Source organism: Urocampus carinirostris, chromosome 1 (assembly GCF_059441175.1).
Source record: "Urocampus carinirostris isolate Australia breed hairy pipefish chromosome 1, RoL_Ucar_1.0, whole genome shotgun sequence".
In the NCBI taxonomy this organism is placed as follows: Eukaryota; Metazoa; Chordata; class Actinopteri; order Syngnathiformes; family Syngnathidae; genus Urocampus; species Urocampus carinirostris.
The window spans coordinates 40546159-40564083 of NC_142349.1; the positions used below are offsets into that span (position 1 = coordinate 40546159).

General features: G+C 39.0%; 1 protein-coding gene across 4 annotated transcripts in view; it reads left to right on the forward strand.

Moving 5' to 3' along the window:
• The first annotated feature begins 264 nt into the window (after positions 1 to 264).
• arhgap17b (Rho GTPase activating protein 17b) overlaps positions 265 to 17925 on the forward strand; it is a 50134-nt gene continuing 32473 nt past the window's right edge. For 2 of the 4 annotated variants that reach the window (XR_015850782.1, XM_088338924.1), the window contains exons 1-18: positions 266 to 656; positions 4500 to 4539; positions 9607 to 9711; positions 9810 to 9886; positions 10999 to 11110; positions 11203 to 11279; positions 12126 to 12228; positions 12301 to 12369; positions 12464 to 12545; positions 12619 to 12746; positions 13232 to 13343; positions 13428 to 13509; positions 13579 to 13659; positions 14906 to 15019; positions 15100 to 15191; positions 15365 to 15497; positions 16089 to 16328; positions 16746 to 16858. Coding sequence is in view for 3 of the 4 variants with exons in the window: in XM_088338924.1 (XP_088195050.1) it covers positions 604 to 656; positions 4500 to 4539; positions 9607 to 9711; positions 9810 to 9886; positions 10999 to 11110; positions 11203 to 11279; positions 12126 to 12228; positions 12301 to 12369; positions 12464 to 12545; positions 12619 to 12746; positions 13232 to 13343; positions 13428 to 13509; positions 13579 to 13659; positions 14906 to 15019; positions 15100 to 15191; positions 15365 to 15497; positions 16089 to 16328; positions 16746 to 16858 (1813 nt within the window). In the remaining variant the exon portion in view is untranslated. Of the gene's footprint in view, positions 657 to 4499; positions 4540 to 9606; positions 9712 to 9809; positions 9887 to 10998; positions 11111 to 11202; positions 11280 to 12125; positions 12229 to 12300; positions 12370 to 12463; positions 12546 to 12618; positions 12747 to 13231; positions 13344 to 13427; positions 13510 to 13578; positions 13660 to 14905; positions 15020 to 15099; positions 15192 to 15364; positions 15498 to 16088; positions 16329 to 16745; positions 16859 to 17925 lie in introns of all 4 variants that reach the window. The other 2 variants (XM_088338938.1, XM_088338947.1) reach the window with 2 other exon arrangements.

Below are 17925 nucleotides of genomic sequence, written 5' to 3' on the forward strand. Positions count from 1 at the left end.
TAAGGGAAAATATGACAGTTTGTAAGGGCATGGAGCCGTGGAGGTTGACAGGTATGTTATCTGTTTATTTGTATTTGACCAAAAGGCAAATGTATGTTTAATAAAAGGCAACGAGTATGTTTAACGTAAAACTTCTTCAAAAGTAAAAGTTTTGAAAAGTGCAAGTAATGTAAATATGATACCTAAATGGTACAGTAGTCAAGAGAGAGCGTTGGGAGCTGAGCTGATGCGGTGGAAGTGTCGTTCCCTTGCGGATGTATCACGTGTGCTTTGTGGTACAGTAGGAAAGTCGAGTCACTTCCTCCTTGCAACTCCCACTAACACTAACCAACTTTACTGACGACTCGTCGCTGGCATGTTGTCAGTTGGTCGAAACAAAAGTAGCGGGACTCTATTTTCGTTTCTTCAAGCTTTTTACTGCAAAGTTTTTTTCTGAGGAGAAGATTGAGCGACTGGGTTGGATTTATTGAGGCACAATGGCTCCTACCTAGCCTAACTTTTCAGACGGCTTAAGGGATACGAGTTCTGCGGAGGTGTCGTTTTTTTATTTTATTTTGTAGGGGCTGTTGGTCTTATTAAAACACAACAAAGAGGGCAAACAACATGAAGAAACAGTTTAACCGTATGAGGCAACTTGCCAACCAAACAGTCGGGAGGTGAGTATTGTTTGTTTGCATCGACTTTAACAAGAGCATATATATTTGACAACTAACTGACTTTTACGTCGCATAGCTTTCAAGTCCAAATAGAACCGTTTACACTTTATACGTCAGTTTGCGATTTTTCGAAAAACGTAGGCTGGGTGGGAATTTAGTCGGGATTGTAGTTGGACAGATTTTGGAAACCTTAGGGGAGTTAAATGAACACAATTTTCTTTTTAGTACTTGCATACATTCATTCACGAAATGTAAAGACAGTCTACGTCACCCTCTATCTGACTAGCAAAGCACATATACATAACTTACCTCCGAGAAAACACACCTAACCGACCATCTATCTACCTTTTAAGTGGGGTGCGTCCTTTGAATTAGCCTAAAAAGTCGAAAGTTAAATATTTTCTCTAATACAGTATGCGTTAATGATGCCCAACTATGTTCAAAGTGCCTATATGCTTTACTTTTCACTTTGCCTAGCTGCGTTTATCTTACTTTAGCAGAACTGTTTGGGGCGGAACACTTTAGGTTTGAGGAATGGCAGTTTGGTGTGTGCTGGAGTGACTGCATTGCTGTCCCTGAGGTTGGGCCAATGGAGGATTTCCCCCAAAAACGCGCTGTTAAAAACATTCCGCTGTTCTTTAAGGGACAGTGTTCTATATTTGTCCACTAGATCAGTGTTTTTCAACCTATTTTTTAGCCAGGTTACGTTTTTACATTGGGAAAATTTTGCGGCACACCACAAACCAAAAATGTTATAAAATGACACTGAACAGTATGTTTAATTATAATATAATGTATAATACCCCTAGTTTTTACAGCACAGGCACTTGACAATGACATAACATTTGCAGAAAATGATTCATAAATGTTTTATAAAATTTTAGATATTAAAAAGTGATATCGGATAATTTCTCACGGCACACTACTGTGTCGTGGCACAGTGGTTGAAAATCACCACAGTAGATGTTGATCTAATATGTAGTGCAACCAAAAATGAGTCAAAGTAGACTTAAATACCACAGAGACTAAAAGTAAACAACAAAAAAACCCTTCTCTTTCAAATTTTTACACAGCCTTTCTCAAAGGAAGACAAAAAAAGAGGAAAAAGATTTATTTTTGAGGAATCATATAAAGGCAAAAAGGAAAACGGAAATACAACAAAAGTAGGGGATAAGAAAGAAAAAAAGAAAAGAAAGGAGTTAAAGAGAAAAAAACACACAAACCTCTTTTCTTTTCTTTTCTTTTTTTATTTTTCTCTTTTTTTCATTTTTCTTAACCTTTTTTCTTGAGTTTCACTTTTGGTTCTGATTCTTTTTTTCTCATGTGTCATGTTTTTCTTTTCTTTTTTTATTTGCTTGTTTTTTTCTTCTTTTCAAAAGTAACAAGGTGCGTTTTGGTCAGTTTGATGTTCCGTTTGACCCCATGACCTCAGAACTGTGCTCCGGACTAGCTAACCACTCCTCCACCATGCTGCCTAATTATGTTTTAATGTTTTCAAATACCTATTACCTATGCAGCCCACCTTTAAAACATTCAGCGTTCCAAAGTTGGTATTGAAGCTTAATCAAAGTCAGGCCTTCAAAATAATCTATAGGTTTTGGAAATCCATTTAAACCAGACCGATGAACGTCTGAAACTTCATAAACAGTTCAAGCAATTTTCCAGGTTTTAAATATATGTATAATCCACAAGCTGTCAGACACAAAGCCCCCTTCCCACTAATTATTATAAACCCGCCCCCTTCCCACTAATTATTATAAACCCGACACGGTTCCAAACTTGGCTTTTTACTTGTCACATTACTAATGCCTCCACCTTTAAGCCGTCCTTTTAAGACGTCGTCAGTCATGTGGCAGAAAGACACAAGCTCAGAAGCAGTATTTCGAAACACTTTAATTTAGGAAGTCTGATGCAAGCTTCAAGCCAAGGTATTAGTTTAATTTACCCATCACTACCATTTCTTGTGATATAATTTCATGTATTTCATTAAATGAGAAGCACATCCCTCAAAATGTTCGGGATACAGGTCAGAGGTCATTGCTGCTTTGATTGGGATTCTGTGTTGTAAAGTGTTCACGGTTTACGGATCCCTTAACCAACAGGGACGTAAGGGCACCAATTCCTGTGGTATTTCTTTGGCAAGTACAGCCTGGCGGTCCCCATCCCTCTCCAAGCTGTTTCTCTGGGTATGGGTTTGCTCCCTTACATGAAACAGATAGTAGTAGTTTCCATGCTTACCAGTAGCAGGAGAAACCTCCCAATCTGACTCAGATACAGCACCTTCATCATCTGGTCACTGTGGTTTTTCAGTGTAAAACATCCAACTATTGACGAGCAGCGACATGTAACAATACTAACACTAGATCCTAAATCATTGCGGAAAAACGTAGGAGTTGCTAACACCCGGTTACTGTTTACACTGAACTGCACTCCAAAGTGGCATGAGCGGAACTCTGGTGAATGTGTGTCCCCAGTGATTATGTTTTTCAGGGCGGGTTAGTTGGTCACAGAAGAATTATGTAGAGTCAGCATTTTGTGAATGTTGACAGCTGGTAAAAGTTGAAGTCAAGTGGGGGCGGGGACAAGGGGTTCACGGGGACTTATAGTAGCGGATGAAAACTTCATAAGCAAGCATTTTCTTTGTAAAACAAGGAGCTACATTTATAAGCTTGAATAGAAATTAAGTAAAGTTTCAGCCACAGAAGGCAATGTTAACTGAGTTATCATCGCAAACCCTGTCGTGTATCCGACACAAACATGGCTTTTGACTTCAGGGCATCCTGTTAATTTTGAGTCAAGTCTCATAGTCTGAATGTTGTCACTGAAACAATTTCACTGCCTGAAAATATATCTGTTTAGTTTATGTTGTAGCATTTATGCAGTGCAAATTACACAATAGAAGAACAAAAAAAAACAGCGAAGCTTGTAGCAGTATAACTTTATACGGGATCGTAGTTGACTGCTGTTATATGCTAATCAAGGGATTTTTGTATAAGTTCGCCCATAACCTTAGGATATCCGGGAAATAACCCACACACTGAAATCAAACACAGCGAGATTCAAATATGATTTTAAACATTTATTTATACATTCATTTTTAAGTAATGCTTAATTTGACTACAAAATACCCAAAAGACTTTATGGACTACAATATTTTGTGAATTGGTTGGTTGGTTGGATCCCTTAACCACTAGGGTCGTAGGGGTACCATTTCCTGTAGTGTGTCTTTCGCGAGTACCTTAGAAAAATAAATCTCTTAACATTTTTTTCTTCTTTGAATAGAACTCACCCTCATTTAAATGTACAAAGAGTATTTGTTGCTGTGTCATATCGCCCAGCCTAAATTTTGTACATTCCCCAGAGAAGCTTAACCTGATGTCATCATCATGAATGGGGCTTTTGAGACATTACTGAGCCACTTGTCAATTCCAGCGCACACTCGCTTACCTTCGCCTGTTGCCATAACAAACATGATGACACAACAGGAAGCGTGTGTTGGGACACGCTGGAGGAATTTGACAGCTCCATCAGAGAAAAGAGCTGATGCTGACAGTGTTGCTTTGTCGAGTAAATGCAGTTTGACTCTGCACATTATTATTAAAGTCACTCGTGTGAAAACTTTCTAACATTCTGCTTTGTAAACAAAGAAAAGACAGGTTGAGCACGATTTAAACGTTTCATCTTGTTTGCACAGAATCAAGTATCTGTTACTTTGAGGTTCTCATGCAAGTATGGACCGAAATCGAAACAATTTAGATTAATTTTCTCGCAATAAAAAGTGTAGAAATCTAATGTTTGTGTTTTCCCCTTTTTAATTGCATGTATTTTGGTTTCTGTCCTCAGGGCTGAGAAGACAGAGGTGCTCAGTGATGACCTCCTGCAGGTAAACCGTCTGGCCATGAGATTTTTACTATGGCTTATAATGCCTGTTATCTAATAAACAAAAGACAAATCACGCAATGAAACAAATGATCCCCCCATCCCATCTATCAATATTTTTTTGGGTTTTGTCTTTCTAAATTAACCTTGCCTTGCATGTTGACTTATGAAGCATATGAGTTTACAAATTCCTGGTATTTCATCTTACCGATGCTGAAAATTTTTTAGATTTTTAAAGTTTAGTAGCCACGCTCAATAATATTTAGTCAACAAGTGTTGTACTTATTACCCCCTCTTTTGGAAGATAAAATTGAATCAGTCCCAGAATTATGTTATAGAACTTTCTTAAGTGAATGCCAGGTTATCTTGTAGTGCCCATTGAATCATTCCTTCCTATCATAAAACATTTAAATTGTTAGTTAAATAGCATTCAGTAAATTGCTCAAGTTATTTTGAAAATGGTGTGACCACAGCAGATAAATCTCTTTGGGTTGTTTTATCTGTGTCATGCTCCTATCCCTACACACTTTTAATGTGTTTGTGTATATAATTGCCTGAGTAATTGGTTTGAGAGAAAGTGTGGTGTTTTTAATGCACGTCAAATGTTTTTTATACAGCACCTGTTGAGTGCCTTTTTTGTATAAAAAGTTAGAAACAAATACATTGTATTTCATTATATGGATTTCATCATGCCCCAAAACCAGAGCATCCTTTATTCCATTTAATTATCATTTAAAACATGTAAAAGTAATGAAGGCAAAATGGTATAGTATATTGATTTAATGGAAATATATTTGCATGAATTCTGTTGTGTCTGAAAAATGTCCACTTCATTTCTTCTGTTTGAGTCTTGGCTGAGTACTGTACTGGTATGGAATGACCTATGGGATGCAAACCAGCCAAAATACTTAAAGAATAACAATTTACAAAGGAAATTTTGTTGAACTTAATCACTAGTTTACCTCGAGAAACAGCTGTAATGTAACAAAGGGGAAATATTTGAACTTTAAAGTAAGGAAGTTTTACCTGAAAGCTCTGTCTGTTATAGTCATCTTTAGTCAAGCCAAATTTGAAGTAAAACGTTTACGATTTCTGATTTATAACATCATCTCGAGTCTTTTCGTTCAGTGTATGATAACTACAGGGAAGGAGGCTTTGTGGTGTTTGACTGAAAGCGAACCGAGGCAATGCTCTATCTTCAAACGTTGGTCAAGTGTGTGGCCTGTGTGGGGAAGGGCGTGCTTCGGAAATTAAGGCTGAGATCCCTTTGAAAGTCAGAAAATACCGGCTAATATTGTTAGAAGCAAAGTCCAAAGAAAAACTTTCTCTATTTGATGTTAGGAATTTTGTCCTGCATTGGACATTAATTACTTCATTGAGAAGTGTGACAATGACTCATTGCTTTATATGTGTTCTAAAGTTTATAGCGCCATCCACACACGAGCAGTCACTTTGTCTGCAGTGTGGTTACCTCAATCCTGTTTCTATTTTCCAATCAGAACCCCCCTCCTCAGTGGCCATGAAATGTGACACTTCAATTTCCTTGCAGTGGTGGTCGTTTTCCATTTTTTTCCATTGTGTTTCGCACTGGTGTAGGCAGGGATCATGTATGAACTTGTCTAAGTTCTGCGCAAGAGTTGTGGCCTGTGTTTTTGTGCTTCTTGAAGGACTGGGGAGTCACGGTGCAAAACAGAGGCTTATTTGGAATCCATAAAATATGTTCAACAGTTAGCAGTTTACTATTAACTTCCTGTAAAAACCTTGTTTATACTTCATTACCTACTAAAGTTATATTAACTTTTAGCGTAGTAAAGAAAATAGTACAGCAAAATTACAGTACTTGGATGGGATAAGTGACCAGGAAGAATGTTCTGGAGTGAAATATATTTGCAATCGATACCCATATCCTCCTGACCCCGTTGCTCCAATATTAAACTTTTGATTTATGACTGAGGTATTATTTTACAATGTCCGCAAAGAAATATATATATATATATATATATATATATATATATATATATATATATATATATATATATATATATAACAACAACCTTAATCTTACAGAATATTTCTCTTTGAAAACTTTACCAGAAGCTGCACTTAAAAAGAAGAACATTCAATAATTTGGCATGCAACAGACTCTAAGGATCTATAGCCTTTTGCGCTTCATTTTGCAAGAAGAACAAAACAGTTAGAGAATGTAGCTGAACTTACAAGTGTAAAAAAAGCAGTGTTGCAGTTTTGACGGTTTGTAATAGGTACTTGGACACAAAATGGACAGGATGAGTAGAGAATTACAGTTTATTATTGTACTTTAGTCATGCATACATGTATATATTTTGGTTGGTTGGTTGGATCACTTAGCCACAGTGGTCGTAGGGGCAACATTTCCTGTGGTTTGCCTTGGGCAAGTACAGCCTGTTGGCGCCCATCCTTCTCCAGGTCAACATATGTTTGGGACTTTTTGTGTGTTAGGCGAATGTGCTAACCACTGCACTACAGAAACTTAAAATAGTTGGTTGGTTGGTTGGATCCCCTATCCACTAAGGTTGTAGGTGCACCATTTCCTGTGGGTTTTCTTGGGCATTTATTGAACTTAAAGAAAAAAATATTCTTTTTTATTTGAGAAAGACTTAAATAAGCTAAATAAAGACTGTGATCCTACTGCAGGGTAGTCTCAAAAAAGTTAATGAAAAAGCAAATGCATGCAGTGTTAACAGCGATTAGCTTAAATGACATAATGTGTTATATTAGTGCGCGCCCTAAAATATTAATGATTGTTTGGAGTTCATTAATACAGTATCTTCCTGATATACTAAATGCTGGGATTTTAAAAAATCACCGGCCATACTGTTAAAATCGGCCAAATTCAAACTGAAGAGACACTGACACATCAGTAGTCCACCAAGCTTCTGCAATTTCGCAACATTGCTTTTTGTCCGTCTGGAGCTATTCGAGGTGTGTATGTGTGGAAATGTGAACAGCGAATACTCAAAGTTCAGTTAATTCATTGGATCCAGACAAAGAAATTCATTCGTGGTCTGATGGTATCTGTTACGAATGGGGCAGGTTAGGTTTGCAGTGAAAATAGTGTAGGTCTGACACGTCAGAATTGGAAGAGAAATAATAAGATAGGAATCTATCATTAAATGAGGCGCTGTGCTTGTTTATTTTGAAACAGGAAGAGGAAGTGTTTTCTTAGGTGATGCCATCTTTTGCAGATGTGCTTTTAAAAGTTCAAAAAGAAACTCTGAGGATCAAAGGCCTGCAATCAGAACAACTAAGTACAAAAATATAATAACCACTGTAATCATTTGAAAAAAAAAAAATTGTTTGGGTTACATGAAAATAGCTTCCCTTTTAAAGGTATTCCGGTAATCTAGGTTTGCCATTTTTCCGTTTGCTTATTTAAATTAAACAATATCAGATCCTGTCGTACTTCTTTTTCACAAGCTTAATTTGTTTCAGGATCGTGCAGGTAATTCAAATTACTCACGTAACAAGCAAATTTTCCCGACATGAGATACAGTAATAAAAAAAACTAAAAAAAAAAAACTAATTGGTCCACTTCCGTCCTCTCAAAAAAAAAGTCAGCCAAGAAACATATCTTTCTGATCACTAAAAACAAACTCAAATAGTAGTTAAACATGAAAAAAACAGTAATAAGATAAGTAATACAATCTCAATGAAATAAAATGCCCCCGCGACCCTAATGAGGATAAGCGGTGCAGATGATGGATGGATGGATGGATGGATGGATGGATGGAAAATGCGATTTTATCTTATGAATCCAGATTTGTGTGTGGCTTTGTGTGCCTGCATGTGTGAGTGTGTGCATGTGTAAATGCGAGCAAGTGACATATCTGCTCCGAAAAGGCTGAACCATTTTTCGTCAAAATTTGTAGTTTTACTTTAGGCCTCCGCGAGTGTCTTTAGCTATGTTTTGTGTCAATGCACCCCCAATAAATACCAACAAAATCAATATCTTTCTACCTTTGTGTGGACTGCTTTCGTGGGGTTTCTATCGCCCTATGGCGGCCAAATTGGGTAATGAATCCCGGACGACCGACCACTCCAGGCAGCCGAATCCAATCTTCCCTCGGCCCGGCAACTCCGGGGTATTTGCTTGTCATTATAATTAGTATTGTCCTCTTCGTCATCAAGTGTGATATGTGATACCTGATGGAAGGGATTAAGCATATGAAACGAGCGCGTGTGTGCGGAACTGCAGTGAGTATTTAACTTCAGGAAATTGCCTAATGATAAATGATAAATACCAGATGTTTGTTAGAGGGGTTCCAATGTTCTCAATTTCTTGTATAATAACCGTTATGTTTAGGTCTTTGCAAACAGTTCAATTTTTAGACTTAAAATCCTGTACAATTTTTATAATTTCACTTTCATTTGTTGCATACATAAACACTGAATGTTCTGTATTGATTGTATTGATTTTGACTTCACTATTTTGTGTATCATAGATTTTAGATATTAGCTGTATTTGAAATAGAATCATTTTAAACCAAGATTGTCATTAATAAAAATTGTGGTGTGATCTTTTTGCCATAATTCCCACCCCTGTTTTGAGCCAAAGGTTTTTTCCTACCTGAAAATATTTCACTTCATTGTTTTCTACACATAGCAAAGAGAAATGTCCATGGATTAGACAACTAAGAAATATTGTCTTGAAAGCGTTTCTGAAACAAATGTAATGATGTATTTATGGTTTTGCAAATAGTTTATCAGATTATTTTAAAAACAAACTGTCACAACTAGAAGTTTTGAAAGACGTCAACTGAAAGTCATCTAATGTTACACATTCATTACCTTTTGTCAATTATATAACCGTATAGGGGAGAGACGACCACCCAAGCTTGACAAATGCCCTTTTGCGGCCTTTCAGTAACAAATAAACAATATTGCAAAATGGACTAAATGAAATGTGTTCCAAAAAACATTGTGTTTGGCTTTAAAGCCTTTACCGGTTTCCTTGATAATTAAATGTTTTAATAAAGCCTGGCAGCCATGTGCGCTCTAACGTACAGTACATGCTAATTATGTCTACGCTTAGATCGAGAGACGCATGGAGCTGGTGCGCCTCATGGCGCATAACACACACAAGAGATTGGTGTCCTGTCTGCAAGGGCAGCTAGGCACAGACACAGAGAAGAGACATGTAAGTCAAATTAATGAAATGGGGACGGAGTTGAATCTTTTAGTGATTTATTCATTTATTGACTGAGTTAATATTTTTTCCTTTTTTGGTCCGTTTAGAAAAAGTTACCCTTGACTGCACTGTCTCAGGTCATGCAAGAAGGCGGGACTCAGCTGGGAGATGAGAGTCTGATCGGGTAAGATGAAGTTGGTGAAAAGTGACAGTAATGATGCAAATAAACCAAATAAAACATAATTTGTGTTTCCTTTTGTGCCACATGTGTCAAACTCATGGCCCTTGGGCCAAATGTGGCCTGACACATCATTTTATGTGGCCCGCAAAGACAATGCTGAGTGAAGTACAAGAGAAAAAAGAGCCCTATTGCATCAAACAATGACTTGCAGTTTTAAATATGTCTACTGGATTCCTCCAAAGCCATGCACAACTCGCTAAGCTCCCACTGTAGCTGTATTTGCTGACTGCCATTAGGCAGCCAGAAAACATTATTATTTTACTTAAAATAAAAGTTGCCCTGTTTAAGGCAATACAAAAAATAGGCATTGGCTCCTTTCTGTAGATTTGAAATCTAACATAAAAATCCCATATTCGGGTAAACATTTTCATAAAAAAATAAAAAGCAGAACGACTTTCAAATTATTATATCAATCATTTAATATTCTGTTTGTATGCTATTTGTTGTCACTTTTATGTCTGCATGAGTTTCCCAGAGTTAATAAACTTTGTTAGAAATTAATTTACTTTTTTAACATGCATAGTTAATAAACACTACAAAAGATTAAATCTTATATAAGGGCATGGCGGCGCAGTGGTTAGCGCGTGTGCGGCACAGTTCTAAGGTCTTGGGAACCTCCTGTGTGGGTTCAAATCCAGCTACCGGACTTCCTGTGCGGAGTTTGTATGTTCTCCCCGTGCTTGCGTGGGTTTCCTCCGGGCACTCCGGTTTCCTCCCACATTCCAAAGACATGCATTTCAGGTGGATTGGCCGGTCCAAATTTTCCCTAGGTGTGAATGAGCGAGCGAGTGGTCTGTCCCTGTGTGCCCTGCGATTGGCTGGCAACCAGTTCAGGGTTTCCCCTGCCCACTGCCCGATGATTGCTGGGATGAGCTCCAGCACCCCCGCGACCCTACTGAGGATAAGCGGTGCAGCTAATGAGATGATATTACTAGTCTGGCCCCCTGTGGAGGGGTTTTCTACCATATGGGCCCCCGATTTAAAATGAGTTTGACACCACTGTCCAATGTAAAAATGAGCTATATTCATTATCAATATCTAATCTGTGTGTGCAGCAAGATGATGGATGTTTGTGGTGAGGCAGAGAGCAAGTTGGCGAATGAACTGATGTTGCATGAAGTGCAGATCGAGAGAGACATTCTGGATCCACTCAACTCGCTGGCCGAAGTACAACGATCGATTTCAATCAGTGTTTTGTTTACCTTTTGGTCCCTTTAATCTGATTTAGTTGTCATTTGTGATACTTGAAAATTTCGCAGGTTGAGATACCAAACATACTAAAACAGAGGCGGCAACTTGCCAAACTGGTCCTGGACTATGACTCCGCTAAGACAAGGTTGTATTGGTTTATTTTACAGTATGCTGTATTATGTCCAGTGAGGTTTATGGGTGACAGTGCCAAGTCATGCTTTTTCCCTCTTTTGTTGCTGTTTTTTTTCCATTTTTGTCATGTTTTACTTATTGCATTGATGGAATGTTACAATAAAAAGTGTACAAATAATAATAATAAATCAAAGATAGAGGTATGTCTTTTTGAAACAACGCAACTATTAGTTCAATATACTCAAATCAACTATTCCAGCAATGTAAGCCATTAAATACTCAACAGAAAGAAAATATCTCCCTCAAAGTTTAACAGCATTGTACACTCACAAAATACCAATGCCTGCTTTTAAGCAGAATGGTTTACATAACAGCACATTTATGATTGTTCAAACAAGATGAACATAACAAATATGGTTACAAAATATACATGCATTAAACACTTAAATTCTAATTAAGCAACTAATGAAAAATTCAACACACAAACTCTCTAGCAGTGAGCTAACAGCCTGCTGCAACTTGGTTCTCTAATTCATTGACTTACTTGGCCACACCCCACATGCCAAGTAGAGATCCATATCACTGTACTGCGTAGAATGTGGTGAGGTGACTCCAAGTGGACAATTACAATATTTGTACCTTGTTTATTTTGTTTTGCTTTTAGTAAAAATAAATTATCTTATTTTTGTTATAAATAAATGGGATGATGACTAAAATAATTGTTTCTGATAATATTCAATAGCCTCAAAAATGGAAGAAAATAACTTTTAGAATACGATTGATCCATCACTTTTGAAAACAGGTCATTTGGAACATGGGAGACATTTTTATAATGTAATAATAACTGATGGCTGTGCAGGTGGTACCAGGCAACCAAATCTAGCAACCAAGCCATGGCAGCTAAAGTGGACTCCCTCAAAGATGAGATGGAAGAAGCTCTGAACAAAGTAGAAATGTGCAAAGTAGGTTTTCACTCCGCTAAATTTCACAGCATAAAATAATCAAATTCTTTCTGTAATGTATGTTCACTGCAGGACCAGTTATCAGCAGACATGTATAACTTTGCATCTAAAGAAGGAGACTACGCACGCTATTATCTTATAGTGAGTACAGCAATGCCTAGTTTCACTTAATTCATGGTATATGATAAGTGAGACAACTGAACTAAAAAGAGGCCCACATATGGATCATTGACAGTTATTAGAGGCTCAAGCAGACTACCACAAAAGGTCTTTAGCAGCTCTGGAAGAAGCTATTCCAAATATTCAATTACAGCAAGGTGAGCAGTATTGCAATCCATTTCCAATAAAAAAACATGAGCACATTAAAATATTTGGTAAATTATTTTGAAGAGTCCTGGATGGAGAAGCCGGCGTTTGGCACGGCCCTGGAAGAGCACCTGAAACGAAGTAACCGGGACATTGCTTTACCTATCGAGGCCTGCGTAATGATGCTGCTGGAGACGGGAATGAAAGAAGAGGTATGCAAAAGAGGAATAAAAAAGAGAGGGGAATGCACAGGATAGAAAAATGAAATACTAAAGATAAATAAGCTTTGTGTTGTTGCATGATCATATATAACCACAATTTTTGGCTCTTTCTTGTTGACTTTTATCTCTACAGGCCAGTAACATGTGCATTCCGGACGAATGGTTTTTCTTTTTCCTTCATCTCCTTTTTCACTATCGGGCCTGACATGGGCGAGACAAAAGACTGGTGGCCAGCCCAATCAATGGTTGCCATAAAGTTTCATCAGTGTGTCTTCTTGATTGTTGAGGGGTAGAAAAATGGGGAAGAAATCAGGCTAATTGCCCCACCATGTCAACCAAGCATTACAAACATTTGCATGTATATTTAATTGAATTTAAGCATTTAAACACAACTGAACCTCATTTACCCATTTGTTGTTTAATGTAGCACACCATGTGAATGCTTCCATTTACATACTAACATATTTACCCTATAGGGTCTTTTCAGAATTGCAGCGGGAGCTTCAAAACTAAAAAAGCTGAAAGCCGCACTGGACTGTTCCACTTCTCAGCTTGAAGAGTTCTACTCAGACCCTCACGCCGTCGCTGGTATTAACATCGCTCATAACAGCCTCACAAAACCAATAAGGCTTACTATCCCTTTTTCAACGCTACATAATTTTTTGTAAATAGGAGCACTGAAGTCGTATCTTCGGGAACTTCCCGAACCTCTCATGACCTTTGGCCTGTATGATGAGTGGACACAGGCGTCAAAGTAAGAAGACAGAAATGCTTGAAAAAGTCTGTGTTTATGATGTGATGGCAATAATCGTGTGTGTTTCAGCATGTCCGACCCTGACAAGAGACTTCAAGCTTTGTGGGTGACATGTGACCGCTTGCCAAAGACTAACAAAGCCAACTTTAGGTAAGTGCTGTCTGATCTTGCATTACCGTAAATTCCGGACTATAGAGCACACCTGATTATAAGCCGCACCCACCACTTTTTAAGTGATTTTCCACTTTTGTTCTTACACAAGCCGCACCGGTGTATAAGCCGCGTGCGCCCGGATTGAAACTTATGACACAATCACAAGTTTAACTCAGACCAGGGTGAGAGCTCCACGATTGTGATTTTGTAGAGATTAAATGTTTTATATTCTTTATCAATTGTTCATTACTCGTCAAATCATAATACACTACAAAGTCAATAGGCCGACACACTTGCTCCCGGTCAAGAGGCTGAGTCAAGGCCCCAGCCTCCTAGCGACACAATCTAAGAGTCAATAGTGCACAATCCTAGAACTACAGTCGGCATCATAAATGGATAGTGATACCCGTAGGATTAGGATGCAGACTTGTAAAGTCCGGGTCCCGTTGAAAGTAATCCAAGGAAACAAAATGTTTATTTCCAAAGTTAAGGGTGGGGAAAAATATATATCCACTATTGTCCACTGCGACAACAGACAGATCTGCCGGTAACTCAGCTTTACCCCAATTCCCATCAGCCCGCGTTTGCTCCGCCTCTTCTTTTTGATTGGCCCGTAGAACACATAACAGAATAAATCTCTAGAATAAATACATTACAAAAATATACAGTTGCAAATACATATTATACATGGTTACACATATTTACGAAGAAAGACGGTACACCGAGAGAGTTTTCAAAGCTTTAATAATAATAATAATATAACTTTCATCCCAAACCGTGCCTTTAAAGGTACCAACACGCTAGTAGGATCACGCTCGCAATGCATCAAACGTATCTGTCAAAAGAAAGCATCCTGTAATTTTGAAGTTCACTGTAGATCGTCCTCAACTTCCTCCTCACAACTAATGCCATCAAGGGCGTCTTCCTCTTTATCGTAACGTACCTTTACTTAACAGACGATGTAAACATAAACTTAGAGGTTTCAGTCGTTCTTGGCGCACATATTCTAAAGGTCTTAATCTTACCTTTTATACTCCAGCGCCGCTGATGGCCATTAGAAAAATTCCATATATTGGCCGCTTCACTGAATAAGCCGCAGGGCTGAACATTTGTGAAAAAAGTAGAGGCTTATAGTCAGGAATTTACGGTAGTTAAAATAATACTTTGGGTACACTAGATCAACTCTTATTTGGTACCTTTTACTAGCTTATTTGTAAATATATTGTGGAATTATATCTTGCAGGTACCTGGTGAAGTTTTTGGCCAAACTGGCTCAAGAGTGTGATGTCAACAAAATGTCTCCGAGCAACATTGCCATCGTCCTTGGGCCCAACCTACTGTGGGCAAAGACAGAGGGGTGAGAAAACACATTCACATCAGCCTCACTTAGTTTGTCATTGATTTCTTACTTTCTCTCTTTCTTTTTTATTCCTGCAGGACATTGGCAGAAATGGCTGCAGCAACTTCAGTCCATGTAGTTGCCATTATTGAGCCAATCATTCAGCATGCTGATTGGTTCTTTCCTGGAGGTGTGTCTTCTACTTGTCATGAGTAAAATAAAATGGCAGGGTGATGCTTATCATCAGAGAGTGAAGTGATATTAAAAAAAGTTGCATAGAGTAGCCAGCCAGATTATGCTGTACTAGAAATGGAAGAGTTTTCCTAACATAATTGTATCGCTCTTTGTCTTACCATATTCCAGAGGTAGATTTCAACGTGTCGGGCATGTTTGCGTTGCCCAACCATCCATCGACATCGGACAGCGAACTGGAGAGGAAGCGGCCTGGCAGCCTTGTGGGGCATGATGGGGACACTCAACCTCCCCGTAAAGACAGGTATCTGTCCCATGCCAACCTCAGCCTCGCCCTGCCAATCCCCCTCCCACACCGTCCTAAATCAGCAGACCGGCAGGATTCTCGGGGGTCACTGGTGTCGGCCCATTATGTTGTGGCTGATGAGTCCATTACGGTCACTGAAATGGCCACCAAAGACCTGCCCTGTCCAAACTTTCAGCCTGTGCTCTAGTCCCAAAGGTGCATCCATGAACCCTGTATGAGTTCCATACATTTCAATTTAGTCCTTTGTGTTTTCTGCTGAACAAAACAGTTTTTACGTATGGAAAAAAACAGCAATATTTCTGAAATCTATTTTGTACTCTTGTGTTGTCCCTGGAACTTGCAATTAAAGCCGAGTTCATACGTTTAGGTTGCTGTTCATGTGTTGGCTTCCTGGCATTTGTCTAATTCCGCAATGTTGGGTTCTCATCAAGCCGCTCATGTGGTTTAAAGTTGGTCTCGGTTTCTGCTTTCCGACTGGTTGTGTCTGTTTGTGCTCTGTGGTGTCTCCCTCTTGTAATCTTCTGGGCCTGTTGTGAGAATGTGTGTGTGTTGTTTGCTGTCTCACAGCTCCTTTCCCTCATTTCTTAGCACTGTTAACAAACATCCAGAGGCCAGTCTGCGTAGAGCCGGCACCATTACTAATAAGCAGCCACCTCTAAGATCACCGACTCAGCTCTTACAGCCCCTCCAGAAAACCTCTGAGTCCCAGCCCCAGGCTGCCAACACTGAGGGCGAGCAACCAGGCCCAGCTGGCGGATTTGGGGCTGGGAGCCAAGTAGCCTCTGTGCAACCTCAGTGGGTCTCTCAGGTCACTCCAGAGGAGAGCAGGTAAGGTGTGACATAGATGACGAAGCCTCAAATAATCCCCGCAACGTCGCCTGCTTTTGACCAATCCCAGCCACACGGATGTCCCTTGCCATTTGTGTTTCCTGGACTCCCATTAAATGTCAAACGTATGATATGTCAAATATACTTGCTTCCGGGTGATGATTCAGTCCCCCTTGCATGTCATTTATTTCTGTTTTCTCTCCTTTCATCAAGCCTGCTTGTTTGGTACTAAATCTGCAACTGGGTCTCATTTAGCATGTTGTACTGTACTCAATGTGTTTAATTATTCTGTGTAAATGTTGTTCTATGCTAATTTGTTTTTTTTTTTGTACGCATGCCTTTGCATCGATGTGTCACAATCCCTGGAATGTTTGGGTCCAAATCATTTTCCATGACCAGACAATCTCATGTCCCCAGCCCAGCCCGGGAGCACACATCTACGCCGCCTCAGCAGAGAAATGGATCAGCCCAGCTTACACCACAGACTCCGAGTGGATCCAGGGGGCCCAGTCCTCTCATGGCCCGTAGAGGTAAGGGGGCTAAACATGGCCTTTCGGCTCTTTGTTTTTTCATGCCATTCTGAAAGAACGAAATCAATTATTGATTGCAATTTCAAAAAAAAAGAACCAAACTTGATGCTAGAGGGAGCATCATAACCATCTACAGCAAAAGACTACCCCAAAACCCCAAATTGGCCTGAAATTTAAAAGTGCGGCTTTCAAACCGCTGTGACTTATATGCGGACAAAATTGGAAAGGCATTACCATGTTTGTGCAGTTATTGTTCAGTCTATAAATTTTATCGCTGACGACAATGGGAAAGCTATGGTGGCAATGGGAATCAAATTGGATACTAATGGTAACAAGGCAGTACCAGCACTAATTCTTAATCACCAAGCCGCTAGGGATATACATAACTTCAAATGCAACAGGAATCAAACCCGGATTGCGGCAGAGTGTCACTAGACCCTAGGGATACAGCGGCACATGAAAGAGGCATTAGGTCTTATCTCATTATCGCACTATTTTTAGTCACGGTACCAGATATGTTAGAGAGAACATTGTTTCAAGTCAAGTCATGTTTTTTGTATAGCACTTCTTTTCCTTAGCATTGTAAGTGAGAACCATTTTGATAACATGCGGCCGTGCATTTATATTATTCAGGACGACTGAATTACTCTTTGCAGTGCCATTCTCCTTATTCAGTTCAGAAAGACCAAATTACTTCCAACAAAGCCCTTATTGAATGCCCTAATCATCATTCAGTTCCAGATCTCATAGGCTTCATAAACATTGCGAATTGTTTGAACCACTGACAATATTTACGTGACCCGGCCCAATGATAACTCTAAATAGTGTGATGATGAGATAAGGCCTCATGCCCTTATATGCGTCGTCTGCATCCCTAGAGTCACGTGCAGGGCTCACAAACATTTTTGACCAAATGTCAAAGCTAATCATATTTAGTTAATTGTGTATTTCTCTGTCTTCTATGTTACAAATAATCCAGATGAGCTTGATTTATATTACAACACGTTTTCTACTATTGTACCATTTTTGAACCGAAAGATATATATGACGTCGTTGGTTATTACTGC